Source organism: Musa acuminata, chromosome BXJ3-10 (genome assembly GCF_036884655.1).
Source record: "Musa acuminata AAA Group cultivar baxijiao chromosome BXJ3-10, Cavendish_Baxijiao_AAA, whole genome shotgun sequence".
Taxonomy (NCBI): Eukaryota; Viridiplantae; Streptophyta; class Magnoliopsida; order Zingiberales; family Musaceae; genus Musa; species Musa acuminata.
In genome coordinates, this window is record NC_088358.1 from 24,575,879 (window position 1) to 24,592,851 (window position 16,973).

Genomic DNA, 16,973 nt, shown 5'->3' on the forward strand with positions numbered 1-16,973 from the left:
AAACAGTCTAATTTGTTGATGGTACGATCATAGAAAGCAAGCAATCTATGTTAATTGGCTGAATAAAAATAAAAATAAAAACCAACATGCATGCATATTCCTTCAAAAAATCATCCTTATATGTTCCTGCAACTCTAAAATATTTGCAGTCTATGCTAATTGTCAGAAGCGAGTTAACAGTTGAGATGCATTTATAATTATTAGTATAGCTTTAAATATTTTGAATCGTGCACTATAAAAACGTTTAAAATATTCAAAACGTCCATCCATTCCCCCTTCTAATCTGAACCGTTCGTTTAATTATTTTTATTATTATTATAAAAAAATCAAAATGACAAGACAAGATGGATGAAACGGACAGTTTTGGAGGCACGCTTTGTTTGTTTACGTGACGCATGCGAGACCAAACCACGCAGGTGGGTCTCAGCGGCATCTGCGACGGTGTTGAAGGTGGCGCGCTCCCCAGTTCTCAGCCGAAGGTATCAGCGTATCTTTGTTGAAGAAAGCAACAGCAAGATCAGATAAAAAGAAACCTTATCTTCCATCAGCCTTGATGAGGGCAATAATGATGATGGGACGCAGGTTAACGTCTGCACCCGGATGACGCCTCGCGTCTCGATTGATCGATAGCGCATGACCAAAACAGATCAGAATGCCAACTGAGACACATTAATATCCTGCGCGAGTCCGGTCCTTCACGTCACATCAATATCGGTGTCAGACATTACTAGGAGTACGATCCTGCTCCATGCAAGTGGGCACATTAGGCAACGGTAACCTTCTCTATCTCTCGCGCTCAGAAAGAGGAGAGGAAGAAAAACAAAGACAAAAACCCTTGTAACTATCCACTGACTTGATCGTCGGAGGGGTCGGACTGAGCCTCCCGACCCAACCTGTGTGCAGGGACGAAGACGGAGCACCTCCCACCGCGTGCCCGGGCGAGGAGTTCCCTTCCAGAGGAAACGGTTGTCCCGTCGCAATCGGACCATCGTAATCGACCACCTTAACAGTCCCAAGGGTCGCTCATGAAAATCCTCAATCATTCGGACCCGAACCTAATCGTGTTGGCCTCGAGGCCATGACTTAAAGTTGTTGACACCAACAACCCTCACCTGACTTGCGATATCCAACCTTCTGTTTTCGTCATTCCACTTGAGATACAGTCCTTACAACTTCCAAAAATGAAATAGAAGCTGGAAGAATGATCCCTGGATGGATGGACCGGAGATGAGAAAGAACAAAAGTTGGGGTGTGCGGATGGACCTGAACTGAAAGTATTGTGGTGCGTCGGGGTGCGTGTGCGGTGGGAGTATGATGACCTGACCTGACCTAATCATATGTTTACGGGTGGAGTTCGCTCGACCGTCTATCCGGCTCGTTTCACCAAGTTATCGATGTCCGGAGCACGATCAAAACGGTGGACCAACCAATGAGCACCGTTTGCCACGCCAATGTCAGTGGTTAAGCCTAAAGTCTATCGAAACTGACAACGGGTAGAATTAATCACAGGGGGTAAAGTAGTCATTTGACATGACCTCAATTACGTGTTGCCCTTCTATTGTCCCCTTCACTTCGATATGCGTGTACATAGGTCCGCGGCGGTGATGAGGAAATACCCTTTCGTACCCGGATTAAATCTCCACTAGTTCCACTTGCTTTTTCATTGGATGAAATAACGTCCTTTGTCGGGTCCCATTGATCTCGTCCAATCAGAACCATGGAGATAAATGGTGTACCTTTCACCGGAACGGGAAACATTATTTTCTTATGCAAGTTAAGAAGCAGCGGCAGGAGGAGAAGAGACGGGGAACTTCGCACGGCCATCGCGCGTGAGAAATAGCGGACCGAGGAGATCGAAGGGAAGGGAGGAAAGTAGAGGGGTATGGGGAAGGGGTGGATCCGGCTGGGGGTGGCGGTGGGAGCCGTGGCGTTACTGGTGGGAGCGGGCCGGCGGTACGGGCTCGACGCGGAGGCGGCGCTCCGGCCGTTCCGGCAGTTGGAGGAGCGGCTCGGGATGTGGGCCATCCCGGTGTACGTGGCGGCCCACACCCTCACCCTTGCGCTTTGCCTCCCCTACGCCGTCTTCTTCGAGGCCGGCGCTTCCCTCCTCTTCGGTTTCCTTCCCGCCGTCCTCTGCGTCTTTTCCGCCAAAGTCCTCGGCGCCTCCTTATCGTTCTGGATCGGACGGTTTGTCATCAAGCCCCCTTTGTTTCATTCTTTCTTTGCCTTCTTTGTCTTGATCCGTGATTTGGTTGGTATCTGAGATGAAGGGGAGGTCTTGATCTACAAATGCTTGGCGCTCTCTTAATCTTTTTCTTTGGTTCGATGCCACTGATAAGAAAAGAATGAAGCTTCCTTGTTCGGTGACCAAACTTACTATTCTTCTTGTGTGCAATAGGCCTCTCTTATATTGAAATTATAAGGGTTTAGTGGGACATTATGCTTGCACAACTCATCAAGAGAAATTACCGCCTCATTGTAGAATCTTGAACCTGTTTTTTGCTGAACAAGAGGGAACAAAGGTGACCTAGCTTGGTGGTTTGAATAATTTTCCTGATATATAAAATATGTTTTGGTCATTGGTTTATTCAATTAAAGCTATTCATTCCAAGATTTGCCATTGAGGAGTTTGTCCATGTGCATATGTTACCTTCCGAACTGTGGCACAATGACTGCTTGTTTAGAAAGAATTGAAGCAATCGCACTGTTACTCGTCTTTTCACAGGAGCTTGAATATGTTGAAGGTCTTCTTCTCCTCTATAATGTGGATTTGATCACTAATATCCCTGAATTCTTTTAAAGTGATATGCAAAATGATCATAGGCGGCCTACTTTGTGACATGGTAAATCTGCTGGATGATCATAAGATATGTGAGCCAATATAAGGTCAGAAAAGTATGCTACACTATGCAAATACACATCTGAAGAGTGTACCAAAAACTAGATTTCAGGGATGGAAACTTTTGAAGATCTGTTACTTGGTAGAGTTTGTTCTCATTAGTTGGATATTTTTCATGATGGTGCAGTATTCTTAGTTGTGCATGAATACTTAGGTCTAGGTAGCTTCTAATGGAATGCCAGATAGGAATTTAAAATCATTCTGATTCCTGTACCTAAGATCTCTAGAATTCAGTAATTGCAGTGGCAGAATATGTCCTCTGCCTGGGTCTGATCCTCGGTGATTTGATACTCAATATGCAGACAAAGTGTCAGGTGATGGCATGATCACAGTTAATTGGTCATTGGCAAATGGAACTTATCGGTATGCCTTGTATTACATTTTTTAGTCTAATTTTCTTCATAAGAAAAGATTTGGTAAATGTTTGTTTTCTTTTGTTGGTTGCTTTCTTTGATACCATCCTTGCAGCATGAGAAATTTTATTAGCTTTCAGATGCATATTTGAATATATTTATCATCCTATCTTAAGGCATTGAGAAACGGAGGATGCAATTTTGATGGATCACTGTTCTGCTAAATATTCAAGTTTTGAACTTTTAATCCTGTTGAGCTGGTGAAAGAGCCTTTAATAATTTGTTATTTATAATCTTTAAAAAATGATATTTTTGATGGTTAGGTCCTATTTTTTATTAGTTCCTGTCGATAGCTTATGTACCATCTGTCTTTAAATGTCTAAAATTCTTGATCTTAATCAGATTTTTCATTGTTATATTGTGCATTCAGTTTCTTTTTTTATGTATCTTTTTCTTGCATTAATCTATATACTGTTTATCTTTCCACTGTAATCATTACAACTTCCTGACATGGACTGGTGCCAATAGACCCTGATGAGCCAATCATTGAGGGTTCTGCTGGACTTAGAAAGTGCCTTGCAAAGAAGCCCATCAGATGATTTTTAACATTGAGTCTGCATTTGTGAATGATATCACTGAATGGATTGAACCTGATATACCGCTTAAGTAAAAATTCCAATTTCCCATTTTAGATCACACGATATCTACAGTAATGGCCTTCGTATCCTAATGGTGAGCTTTCTTTAATTGTTGTCCAGGGCAATTTTTAGGAGCTCAAAATCAGCAACAGAATGGGCACATAGCAGCAGATACTTCCATCTCCTCGCTAGAGGAGTTGAACGCGACGGTTGGAAATTTGTGCTTCTTGCCCGGTTTTCTCCCTTGCCATCCTATGTCATCAATTATGGTTTGGCCGCCACAGAAGTTGGTTTTCTTGTTGACTTCCTTCTTCCTACTGTTACCGGTTGTTTGCCGATGATCCTCCAGAACACATCTCTTGGCAGCCTTGCCGGTGCTGCTGTAGCCTCAACAACTGGCTCTAAGTCTCAGGTCTACTCATACATTTTTCCGTTGCTTGGAATTGCTTCCAGTATTCTCATATCCTTGAGGATAAAGAAGTACTCATCTGGGTTTGCCGAAGAATTTAACCAACCTGTATTGGCTAAGAGCACCGACGGAGGAGGGATCAATTCTGTGCAGTCATCATCCAATAAGGCTACTGAAAAACCAAGAAGAAGAAGAAAATGAATTAATTTTATTTTCATTTTCACATTTTCTGCAATCATCCAGAGCTCATAATATTTAGTGTCTGGACTTAAGAACAAAAGTTATCAAGGGCAGTTTTCATGCTTTTATTGAGCCTTTTTTTTTCCAATCTGATATCGTCTTGCCTTGCAAGCTAGTCTTTACTGTGAAGGATGCTTTGCAATTGTATCTCCAGCTAAATAGTAGAGGAATGTTAGCTGAAAGTATTTAGGATTTCTTTGTGTTCTGATTGATTTGGTGTGAGGTTTTTGTTCCCGTAGAACAGGAGCTGAAGATTTCTTTTGTGTTTGCGTCATCATGATGGAGATACAGTTGCTTGAAGATTTCTAATCTTGAGGTCTTGTCTGTGCCCAAAATAAAATTTCTATCCGAACTAATGGGCTACTCTTTTCGAATTTGGGCCAATGGGCCGACAGATTGTATCTCTCGTGCCTGTGTCAAACGCAATGTACACGAATCTCAAGTCGAGGCGGCAGGTGCTATATAAATAGACAGACAGATCGAATTCGAAAGTTGAATCTCGCGGTCGAGGCTTGCGAGTAAAGGAATCCATGGCGCTTCGCCCCTTCTTTCGCCGTTCTGTAGTCGTATGCCCTCCGCTGCTCCGCGATCGAAGCAGGTAATCCGACCTATCTCGCTGCGAACCTTTGATCGTTTCGTTCCATCTCACCGATCAGATTTTACGATCTTTCCCCCTACTCAGACGTGATCTTCGATGCCGTCGATGCTGTAAGGCTTCCTACTTCCGATTCTTGCCATGGATTCCCGTGACCGAATCTTTTATGGAGGTATACTACGGTTTGGCTTCTTGTATCTTAGAAAAAAATTGTGCACTGCCGATCATTTTTTTCTGTTTCCATGCGTTTGTAATCTCAATCAAAACTACATATTGTCAGTATGCAACTAGTTAAACAATGTCATGATCTCTATTTCGTAAGATCATCGGACATGAGTTTGGTTCTTGAAGAGAAAACTGAAATATAAAGACTCGATACACTAGTTTCTTTATAGGATATTGAGCGGAAGGCGAGAATGTACGATCGAGTGTTGCTGGCTATATCGAGGTCATTGTAGAGTGAGATCGTCATCCTGATTCATATGAATCTTCGGATTCTTACATTTGCAATCAGTCTATCGAGGACGTGTTCGGGGACAAAAGGGAACTTACGTCATTGATTGATCGACTGTGCAGTCTGATTTTAATAGGATACATGGTGTTGGAAAATTAATTAGCTGATGCAAAGGGCTAAACTCATTCATTTCCTCTTAACACTTGGATCTGTCAAGGTGTCCTTAATTTTTAATCCAAAGAGAAACAGAGAGCATGGCCTAAAGTGCCTTTGTTATTTTGAATATCCAATGCGTTTTCATATATGTGAAAATTAAACAGTACAAACCCATCTATATACTTAGGAGAAGGAAGAACTTCTTAAAGAGGAAAGAGCAAGTTTAAGAGAATCGTTAATATTGAAAGCTTAACTTGTGCAATATGGACGCACTATATCAGATATTAGTTGCATTAGTTGTAAAGTGTCCAACTAATGGTAGATACTATTTTTCATCGTTAATCCAACTAATAGTTCTGTTTCACAACTATTTCTCCAATGTCAAAATTATTCATTGGTTACATTTTGCTCTTTCTTCTTGATTTAAAACTTGCCTGATTGCTTCGAATTGGCCAAGGGATTACAACACTCAACAAGGTACGTGTCATACTTCTCCAAGTCAAAGTGGTTCATCACTGGAACATCTTAGACATTACGAATCGTCCAGTGTCTGAGGCCAATAAATAAACCCTTTTACCTCTTCTTGGAATTCAAATTTTGGTGTTAAAGGCATCTTAGGCTATTTAACTGATTTGTCGGATGATAGAACATGCATATAAGCTGGTTTGTGGGATACCCAGTCCAACTATATGATCTTCCATGATCACAGTCAACTCAGGATCAGAAAAGAATTTTTTTTGCATCATGGTGTGGAAGAAACTATAATTATATGGCATTTTGCATTGATGTCTATATATCTGTATATATATGAGTGCATGTATATATTCCTGAGTTGGACAATTTTTTAAATCTTTGGTTATATATCTTATATATCAAATGAGTGACTTCTCTTCACCCTTTAAGGTCCCCTATGGATCCATACGCTGAAATCTTGACTCCCCTGACATTGATTTTAATGTGCTGTAATCTATAGAAATTTTGTTTCTTTCTTATTTTTCAAATTTTTATTTTGGCCTTCTTGGTCCACTGAAGACAAATGTCCTTAATGTGCTGTAATCCATATGCTGAAAGCTCGGATGCATATCATATCATAATCTGATTCTTATGTCCGTGTCCAAGTATAGTTTATCCTTAAAGATGAAGACAAATGATGCACTTCAAAGTCTAATATTCAAACTTCAAATTTGTCAGATCAGACTGATCTCCATATTTGAAAAGTCAAGATTTTTCTAGAGGTTGGAAGCTCTGAAGCAACAAAAACATACAAAAAGTGCCACAATCTAATCGAGCAACTTCTCAAGTGTGAAGATAAAATAAGCTATTGTACTACTTGTTGTGGTTAAACTTTTCTATTCTATAAATGCTGTATTTTCTATTATAAATATATTGTATCTGTTATGCAGAATTTATGAACTATAAAAACAACGAAAATCAATATCGATTTTTAAGAATTAGAGAAGAAAAATAAAATTATTAGAAGTTTTAGACAAAATGATTCTAGAAAATTATCTTTGGAGATGATTACAGGAAAATTTTATCTTCAGAATGCTTGTCTAACATGTGAAGTAATAATATCTTCAATTCAACCTTATTTGTAAACCAAAATTAGTACAGAATGAAGAAAAACAGCATAAAGATTGTAGATTCATAAAGAAAAATTTATTTTTCACACCAGTGGCTTAATAGGCTATTTGAAGTTATTCATTGGTGTGCCCAACAATATACTTCCTTTATGGGGCTTCTTCATCTGAAGGGATTCACCTCCATGGAGTCCCTTTATTAGAAAGGAACAGCTATTGGTGTAAGAGGCATCAATATTGTTCATTAGATGAACCAAACTTTCTATTTCTTTTGTTCTGTTCTTAATTATATAAAAACATAACATTATTTCAACTCAAGCTTTGGTCAGCCACTAAGTCCAAAGGTTAAAATTTCAGCTACATGCCACTTTGAGAGGAGCTGAATATGAATTATGGAATCGTTAGTTTATGTAATGTTTATGCTTATACAAGCTGGTCCTAATGTCCACCAGAACTTGGAGTAGATTAGGAATGAGTTTTTACAGCCTATTTCATCGAACATGCTAAGCAGTTCTGCCTGCGCTTCTCATTGCAGCTTGATGTCTAACAGTGGGGCATTCAAAAAGTAGTATCCACAAGGGTTGGTGATCTTGGTGCAGATTCCAATCTCATGTGTCTCCACATTGGGTGAGCGGTTCCTAGAAACTACATGGCTTCCAAAATGGGCAGAATGTTTCCTCACCACAAATGATGTTTTCAAATTTTGATTGTGGAATTCTCCCTTAGATTGCTGTTCTTCTTTAAAAAATAACAATGTTCACTAATTCTACTTTTCTTTGTTGCTACAAGGCACCTGGTCCACTTGGAGATTACCCAGGAAGGTGAGCCTGGAGTTAGTTAATTTACCCCCTTTGTTATTTGGTCTAAAGCAATCCATTATTCACGTAGGTTTTGGCCCTCCACTTATCTCCAAGAGATGATTTGAAGCTTTATGGAAAGCAGCTTGACATCAATTTACTGGAGTTCAAGATTCAGGTAAATTATTTTTCTTTTGCTTGACAAAGATGTCGGGCCATATCTTACCTGCTTCATATCCATCCATCCATGATAACAAATCCTAGGATTCAACATCAAAAAATGATTAAAAAAGCATAGTTATATGACCTGATACATCCTGGTGATCATGGTTACTTTTTGCGTTCTGCAATTGGCTTTTGCTACGGGCAGTGCGTGTTAGCATCAGCCGTGATCTTTTTATAACGATTTCATTGTCTGTTCTTAGTGCTCTTATTCACGCGGTGCTTGGTCCATTGGGGCTGTCACCGTCGTGGAGCAGTATCGCTGTAGGTCTTGTATGACGCAGATTGAGTGCACGATCTGGCTCCAGGTTAGGATGCACTACTACATGTGGAGCAGGTCATAATATGCTTCCTAACTCCGTTGTATTTTTAGAGCCACTTGATGGTCACTGGTTTGCGCTTTGACCTCGACATAAGTTATTATTTCTCGGCACCCGGTGGGCCTGTCATTGTCGTTGGTTCCAGCTTCAGTTAGGAAACCACTGAACTGAGCTTAAGGTGAATCTTGTCATTTCATAAGTTGATGCTGGATAAGGTTATGATTTTGAAAACTATGTAAACAGAGTTAAACTAGGTTTTGTCATGCCAAAGTAGAACAGTACTATAACCTAGTTGCCTTAGCGAGTCAGTTTAAATTATTGACTGAGTTGAGTAGTACATCGTGCTCAACCTAACGCGTGAAGTCGGGTGATCAGATACAGCCCAATCATGACGCCAACTTCCTTTAGATTAATAGATTATAGCCAGTAAGCGTTAACTAAGCCATTGTGTGACATGTAGTGCTCCTTCGAGTCTGTGGAAAAGTTGGGGAATATTGTTCCTTCACATGTTGCATTCCTTCAATGGGCCATAGACAATTGCCATGTTCCCTTGAAGCACCCATTGGATTTTCTTTGAATGTGGACATCTCTTTCCGTTCTTTGAAGGAGATGAATAGATACAATTCACCGTTATGTAGTCAGTCACCTTTAGCCTTTGAATACCGATTGAAACAGTGAACACGTTGTCGAAAAGTATCTTTTGCCAGCCAAATTTTCCTTTCGCCTGCTTACTCTGCTGTGCGCGTGAATTATTTTCCATATCATCGAACAACAACTTAGAATATCTCCCATTATTAGAGATTGAAAAAAAGCGTAGGACATGTCTTATTATACAACACAACAATAGCTAGTAATACAACAGGGGCCAAAATAATTTAAAAAAATAATGGAAACAACAAGAAAGTAGACCCAATGGGGCTGGCAAATACTATCCTACCCTACATACTCTCCAGTGTCTGCGGTTGTGTTCATCTACGCAGCCACTGCCCTCAGATGTTAAAGGAGAAACCAACAGGTAAATAGCTATACAAGGAGGAGAAGGTGACTGTGTGATGGCATCGAATGGTTTCAAAAGTTCTCCTTGTGGAAGTCGAACTTGGTGTTGGTCTTCCTTGAGAAATCCGTGGCTAGCTGGCGCAGCTCCTTCGTCAAGGTCGGGGCTCCACAGTAGAATACACCTGTTTAAAGATGAGAACAGGTATTATTAGTGGCAATAAACCAATATGACTAGGATATCTGGTTGACCCCAGGACAAGATTCTCTCTACCAGATATTTTATAGCGAGAAGCAGCAGAAAAAAATGTACATGCGCGTGAGCCACTTGGACAATAACACAGGTAGGCACTAATGTGTATGTTTATCAGGATTCTAGCTTTATATTACACAAGATCCAACCATAGGACCATAATTACGTGATTTGGTCCACATGGCATAGTCATAATTGGGAGTAGAAAATGGAATAAGTTCCTTGTTTTATTAGGCTTATTTTATGGAGATGAGAGTTGGTGGAGAAATCGTTGAGTACCACCTAACTGCAAATATCAGAAACGAATTAGGACTTGCATGATACTATATCTGTGGTGTACCATGTGAAGGAATCGTCAATTCACCTCAATGGAATTAACTATTAGATTCGATTCGTCTAAAAACTTGAAATACAAGACCAAAACCTTCGACTCTTATCAGGATCTGTTCTTTTTGGATGGCTAATAGTCTCAAATTGTGGTGATTGCGTTACCGTTTGTGTACTTGAGGATTAAAAAAATGTGTAAGCGCGTGGAGGATGAAAGCCGGGCGGAATTAATTTAAAGCAATGTTGTGGGTTTCCATGCGGTGGAGGTCGAGAAGGAAGCGTACCGATTCGTTGATCGCGGTGGTTGAGGGCGATGCGCTTGTAGACGTTGCGCCAGTTGGGGCGGGCGAAGTGGGACTTGACCCGAGTGCCCGACACGATGTCCACCCCGTGCTTGGCGTGGTTGAGGGACTGTAGCATCACGATAAGGGCGGACCGGGCGTCGCCCTCCTCGTACACGCTGGTGCAGAAGTTGTGCAGCTCGATCACCCCCTTCTTGTCCGTCTCCGCCACCTCGTTCATCACCCCTCGGAACCACTCGAACGATCCCTGCTCCCGCGTCACCCAGTAGAAGTAGGCCCTCCTCGTCTTGAACGACGACGTCGACGACGTCACCGTCCTCCGGTGGTTGCTACTGTGGCCGCCGCCGCCGCCGCCCTCCGACGCGTCGCGAACGTCGTCGCCGTCGGACGACTCTTCGGGGTCCCATTGCTTCATGTTGTTGACGATGTCCTTGACGATGCTGATGAAAGGGGTGGCGCCGATTCCCAGCCCCACCAGCAGTACGACCTCGTACTTCTTGTACTCTTGGGCTGGTGCTCCATACGGCCCATCGATCAGCACCTTTGGAAAGCTGCATATCCAATTATTCGTTAGGTACCTCCTAATATCTTTTTCTCAAGCATATTAAACGGATGTAACAATTCGTAAATGGGTCTAATAATTCATGGGAACCCACTTTGAAATTTTAGTAAATTAATCAACATACAATGGATGACAACATAATATGAAAAAACATCAAACATGGACAGCAACGCAGAATAATGCTCCGTATAAGAGCTTCTTCCAGTAATTTTCTCATCGCAGGAGGCCCTCTTAGGTTCGCGATGCGAGGCTGACAGATAAACGACTTTTGGTACATGTGGTAGCACGAGTACCATGTGCTAGTTTCTGTGAGTATCATTACAAGCATCATTGTAATGATTATTACAGTAATAGTTTGGGATACTGAACAACGTGAAGGATCAATTAGTTACTCCTACCTACAATAGACCAGGCTAAAGGACGACAAGCACAGTTCATGGTGGCAAAAAGAGAGCCAGAAGAGGCGAGCAAGTAACTTACATGAGGTTGTTGTTGCTGTCGTAGTCTGATCTAAGAAGACCGCTTTGGCCACTTGTTGGTGGTTGACACACCTACAAACACCAAATCCAAACCCACTTCATCTTCGCGCCCCCCAAAAGAAAGAACAAATAGAATACCTAGTTCGCGAAACATTCGCTCGCAGATCACTAAATAAAGCGCTTAATCCTGCCATGTCTACTAAAATTCTACCGGCATAGCGCAGACAAAAGGCAGCACAGTATACCTCAGAGAAAACAGCTTTGAGCTGCCTGGTCCAGTCCCCCAGGGTCCGTATGTGAACACTGATGTAGTCGTCCTGCGGGGCTGACGTGATGGAGAATGGGTGCCTGTTGTCGTTTGGGAAAAACAAACAATCAAACAACAGACTTGATTAAGCTCATACGAAAGAAGTCGCTGTTAAATTTGACAGGTACGGTATGGAAAATTTAGTGTGCGGTGTTTACCACTGGAACGGGGAGACCGCTGCGCAATTGACAAATATGTATTGACCGCTTCGGTACTTGAAGCCCTGTGGCTTCGACATTTGAAGAGTCAGGACGTTTCCAGGGTACACCGCCACTTTCAATATCTTGACCGCCCTCACGCTCGATCGGAGCGCTCTGATCAACCGTTCGCTGGCGTAGAGGATGAGCGGAATCGCCAAATACATCCATGTCTGCAAACGTATTAACATAGAGAGAGCGTGTCAGTGGATCGTCGCTCGAGGAAGCTGAACTCTGCTCGTTGTTTTATGTGGGTTATCGATCACGAACCGTCTTCTTGTACCATTTCTTCGAGAGGTAGATGAAGGTGCCGTGGATGATGAGGAGAACGTAGACGATGACGAACAGGTGGTGAGAGTACCAGAAGGCGTTGAACCCGGTGAGGCGTTTCAAGGGCCAGGGCAGGTTAAGCCGGTTGCGGCGGAACCACGGGGTGGCGAGAGTGAAGGCGATGGCCATAAGGACCACCATCACCACCCCCGTCCACCCCTCCGTGCCCTTCACGAACCACCAGTAGTTGTTGGGCCGGGTGTCCCCGAAGAAGTGCTTCATGGGATCGTACTCTTGGTCCGTCGCGTGCAGGAGGCGTGGGAAGTCGCACGTCAAGTGCGAGATCGCATGAAGCCCGACACCGATCGCCACGCCCACCGCGATCACCTGCATCACGCAGCCAACGACACGAATCCCAGTCCTATTCATTTTGCATTCAGGAGGAGCACAAGAGGCCGTAGAGCAATTCCGAGGGGGGGTCGTCGTCGTACCTTGTGGAAATTGAGGTTGTCGTCGAAGGGCAAGACCTTGCCGAGCTTGGTCTTGGTGCGGAGCCAGGTGATGGTGTTGCGGCAGACCGGGAGGAGGATGAGGGCCATGTTGAACTTAAGGGTCTCCGCGCCGCCCTTGGCGACGCAGACGCAATAACCCATGACATCAAACACCGCGCGCCGCCGGTACTGGACGAACTTCCACGCGAAGAGGCCGGCGCAGACACACAGCCACAGCACCATCACCCACACTCGCTTCCAGTGGTCCTCCAGGAAGTAGCGCCCCTCGTGGTACCACCGGACCAGCGGGTTTGGCTCACGGGTCGGCCTCAGCTTCTGGCTCAGCATCTGACTCAGGTTTCGGCTGTTGGTGGTGCCGAGCTGCGCCGAGTAGCCGGGCGCCTCCAGCAGGAGCATCTCCAGGTTGTATATCTGAGGCCATGATCACCGTCAGTTGGTTCCCCAGATCATCGAGCCAACATAACCCAATCTACCCGAGCATTTCTCCGGTGCCCCGCGCGAATCCTTTACCTCAATGTAGCCAAGACTGTCGGGGTCCAGTTCCTCCATGATGAGCGCCGCATACTCCTCCGCCTGATCTTGAATCTTGGAGAGATTGTTGGCTGAAGCGCTCAGCGAGATGATCTGTTTGCCAACCACGTATATGCTAAGACTAAAAACTAGTATAATTCAATAGTATAATGGTGCCAGAATTAAGTAATAAGTGATACGCAATCTGCTTGTCTTCATCAGAAGGCTACAGAGACTTTAGCTGAATCACCTCTCTGACTTCCTCTTCCGTGATTCTTCCATCCGCGTTCTTATCCACCCTGTGCATTGGACGCCAAATCAATGATGGCATGATTTTTTCTGTTTGTAATCTCTATAGAACTGAGGACTGGTTTGAATCGTTACATATCGAAGAAGGTTTGGAGCCTGGAATCGAAGCTCTGTTCCGATATCTGATCCCAAAACTCTCGCAACTCCGCCTTTGTGATAGTATCCCCTTTGATCTGTCTCCTCCTCGCCAACGCATCGAACAGCTCGCCTGCGAACTCCTTCGACTCTTTCATTCCTATCGATCCCAACTTTCAATTTTTTTAGATTGTAAAAGCATAGAAAACAATACGATTTTTGCTTTGCAGGAAAAGAAAGGAAACAATAAACGGAAATAGATGTGAAGGCAGTTGAAGAGGGAAAACGATCGGAGTGATAGGGGAACGGACCGATGCACTGAGCGAACTTTGAGCGGTCGAGGGTGCCATCGACGGCGAGCTCATCGAAGCGGCGCTCGACGGCAGCCCATCCGGCGGCGCCGTCGGCCTTGCTGATGAACTTGAGGCCCTTGAGGGCTTGCGCGGCGGCGGACCTGCTCCGGTCGAACTTCCCCGCCCCGGGACGCCGCCCGAACGACGCCAGCCGCCGCAGCTCCTGTGACACCTGCCGGAACCTCCACGACGCCGTGCGCATCACCGACGCCCCGAACGCCGACCGCCTCTCCAGCTCCCGCGCGAGCGCCGCCACCTCCGGGTCCCCGGCGGCGTCCCCGCCGGCCCCCGCCGCCTTCACGCTGTGCACCGCCACCGTGTCGTCGCGCACGTCCAGGGTGATCTCCACGTACGTGTCATCGTCGTCCTCCTCCTCCTGCTCCTTCCCCTTAACCGACCCCACAGACGAAGGCGAGCCCGGGAAGCTAACCCGGGCGCCGCTCTTCTCCCCCCTCTTGTTGAGAGGCCCGCTCAAGGGGCCACTAAAGGAGATGCGGCCGCCGGTACTCTCCACCTCGATCGCATCCGTCGGGCTTTCGCCCCCTCTCCCCTCTTCGGTCGGGCCCATCTTCTTCATCCCCGATCAGAGATCTGCGAGCCCCAAAATCTCCAATCCGACTTCGACAAAAACCAAAAATAGAAGAATCCCACTGACGGATTACACAAACGAAGTATGACGTTCAAATTTACAGAGAACAGACAACAAGAGGGCGGGGAAGAAGTGGAGGAGCAGCTAAATCATGGTTTATCCTCCCGCCTTGGGTTTATAGTTACGGGAAGGAAGGAGGGAATGGCTGCTCATCCCACTTTTTTCTGTAAATAAATAGCTGTAGATTGGAAAGAGTAAGCGACGGAGCTTTTACGCCTCTATGGTTGGGAAAGGGAAGAGAGAGAGAGTCGGCGGTTGGTGATGGCAATCATCCTCGATCGGGTGTGTGTGTGTGTATGTTCCACCGTTCCCTTTCCGATGTAATTCTCCGCTCCATGTGAACCCCATCCGTCGAAACAAACCACGATAGTTGGGACCCATAGCGATATGACCTTTCCCGGTGCAAGCTTATCTTCGCCACTCGCCTGCTACAACCATCAGACGGGTCACAGAGTGCGATAAGAACATAGTTGAGATATGAATTGTGTGCTCAAAATATATTTTAAATATAATTTAATCTTTAATATTTTTTTTAAAATAAAATTATATCTAATTTAAATATTATAATATATTTCATAATTTACAAGATGCTCTCATAATTTTTAAAATTATAAAATTATCATATGATTTTATCTAAAATTATATTATATATTTGGGTCATATAATTTTTTTTATAAGATTACATTTATTTTATATAAAAATATATATTCTTTAAATAAATATAAAAAAAATATTAGCACATTTAAATTATAGTTTTTATCTATTATTTATAAAACTCTAAAATACGTTTAAAATATAAAATAAAATTTCAAAGAGTAACGATTTTACAGGACGACGCGCGACCCACCCACGTGCAGTGCGGAGAGGCGATCGGAGAGGAGGCAAGAAGGCAAGGGGCCCCCGGTAACGGGTCCCGCAGCGGGTGGGGGTACGGACGGAAACATGCGGGTATCGAAATGTAGCGTTCGATTTATTATTCCTCGACGTGTCAAGGATCAAAGTTGGAGGGTGCTGACCGACGACCGGTTCAGGCTTACTTCCTCGCGGTCGAGACAGCCGCTATTTGCTTTGCGTGGAATCATGATGGTTTTAGACCGCACGATCGGATCGTATGTTGCTCGTATAATTCATACCGTCTTACGATGTCAGCGATATTAATGGGGTGCTTTACGCTACGGAACGGCTCGATGGTTCGGTTACTGTTACTGTATGATCGATCAATCGCGCTTTCCAGTCTTAATTGGAAAAAGGAGTGTGGTTCGGTTCGTGGACCGCTTACCAAACATGAGGAATGCTTAGGTGGCATTAGCCTCGATGTCGATCTCTTATCCTTCGTGAGGTTGATAGGGCCCACCAATCTAGCATGTACGTCGGGTCGACCAGCCAACGGGGATTGGAGGCGATAAAATGGGATTACAATTACTGCGGTGCATGTGGGATAACAGCTGGGGTGGTGGTCCGGTGGCTTGCAATTGCGCGTGATGTGATCGATGCTTTGAACCGCAGCCGCTCATAGTGACTCACAACTCATGCTCGAATGCCTGTATCCATGCGAGCACGATGGAAGAGGATTGGACTCGCGATTGGATCCCCTGCGAAGGCCTACTCGAATCTATCGGACAACATCGGTTGATTCAGAATATATTATTTCTGCACCTTTGGACTATGGCCTAACACTTGTCTCCTCTTAGATGGATAGACTAAACTATAAAGTATTGCTCTCATATTTCAATCATCGCATTCTCCTATCTTCTCGTATAGTAATTGTGAGACAACTCAATTTCCTCATCACTTGTGTTTCTACGTGTTGGCTCGTATGTGGTTAACTTCCTCCACGGCTTCAAATTGACTCACTTTTAGTTTTAGATCACTTGACATTTTTATTACCGTAATAATAATAATATAATCATAATTCTTAATTATTTGATATCGACTATATAGATCCCTTATCGTCATTAAGATATATAAAAAATTATCTATCTAATTAAATTTATTTATATTTTCTATTAAAAAAATTTAAGGTCTTTCTCTACCTACCATAATATCACTAAAATAATTAATAGTTTCTATTAATTATTTCATCCATTTTGATTGTCTCATCCCGAAGTCTCCTTTATATATGTCAATATCATCTTAAATAATTTTTTTTTCTATCGAAGTGATACCTAGTTCGTCATAAATAAAAATATTTTTTTTCATATCTTTCCTAATA

The 16,973-nt window shown here is 43.6% G+C and overlaps 2 protein-coding genes across 2 annotated transcripts; one reads left to right on the forward strand and one right to left on the reverse strand.

Annotated features, from left to right (window-relative positions):
- The first annotated feature begins 1,826 nt into the window (after positions 1–1,826).
- Positions 1,827–4,611, forward strand: LOC135650797 (uncharacterized). Its single transcript, XM_065170395.1, has 2 exons — positions 1,827–2,187; positions 4,011–4,611. Exons 1-2 carry the CDS (start codon positions 1,883–1,885, stop codon positions 4,498–4,500), a joined length of 795 nt encoding a protein of 264 aa, XP_065026467.1. The 5' UTR covers positions 1,827–1,882; the 3' UTR covers positions 4,501–4,611.
- A 4,853-nt stretch (positions 4,612–9,464) lies between these two features.
- On the reverse strand, positions 9,465–15,025 carry LOC104000638 (respiratory burst oxidase homolog protein B). Its single transcript, XM_009422726.3, has 11 exons — positions 14,071–15,025; positions 13,760–13,919; positions 13,626–13,674; positions 13,376–13,489; positions 12,845–13,276; positions 12,354–12,740; positions 12,045–12,256; positions 11,825–11,927; positions 11,581–11,651; positions 10,521–11,089; positions 9,465–9,841 (listed from the first exon to the last, which is right to left on the reverse strand). Exons 1-11 carry the CDS (start codon positions 14,687–14,689, stop codon positions 9,732–9,734), a joined length of 2,826 nt encoding a protein of 941 aa, XP_009421001.2. The 5' UTR covers positions 14,690–15,025; the 3' UTR covers positions 9,465–9,731.
- Between the last annotated feature and the right edge of the window lie 1,948 nt (positions 15,026–16,973).

What these genes read in the sequence shown, in the direction of transcription:
- LOC104000638 (XM_009422726.3), bottom strand. Translation starts at nt 14,689, where the DNA reads ATGAAGAAGATGGGCCCGACCGAAGAGGGGAGAGGGGGCGAAAGCCCG. An exon ending in CTCCAAACCTTCTTCGATAT is followed by an intron (nt 13,675 to 13,759) that starts GTAACGATTCAA and finishes TCCAATGCACAG; the next exon opens with GGTGGATAAGAACGCGGATG. An exon ending in AGAAATGGTACAAGAAGACG is followed by an intron (nt 12,257 to 12,353) that starts GTTCGTGATCGA and finishes ATACGTTTGCAG; the next exon opens with ACATGGATGTATTTGGCGAT.
- LOC135650797 (XM_065170395.1), top strand. Translation starts at nt 1,883, where the DNA reads ATGGGGAAGGGGTGGATCCGGCTGGGGGTGGCGGTGGGAGCCGTGGCG. An exon ending in TTATCGTTCTGGATCGGACG is followed by an intron (nt 2,188 to 4,010) that starts GTTTGTCATCAA and finishes ATTGTTGTCCAG; the next exon opens with GGCAATTTTTAGGAGCTCAA.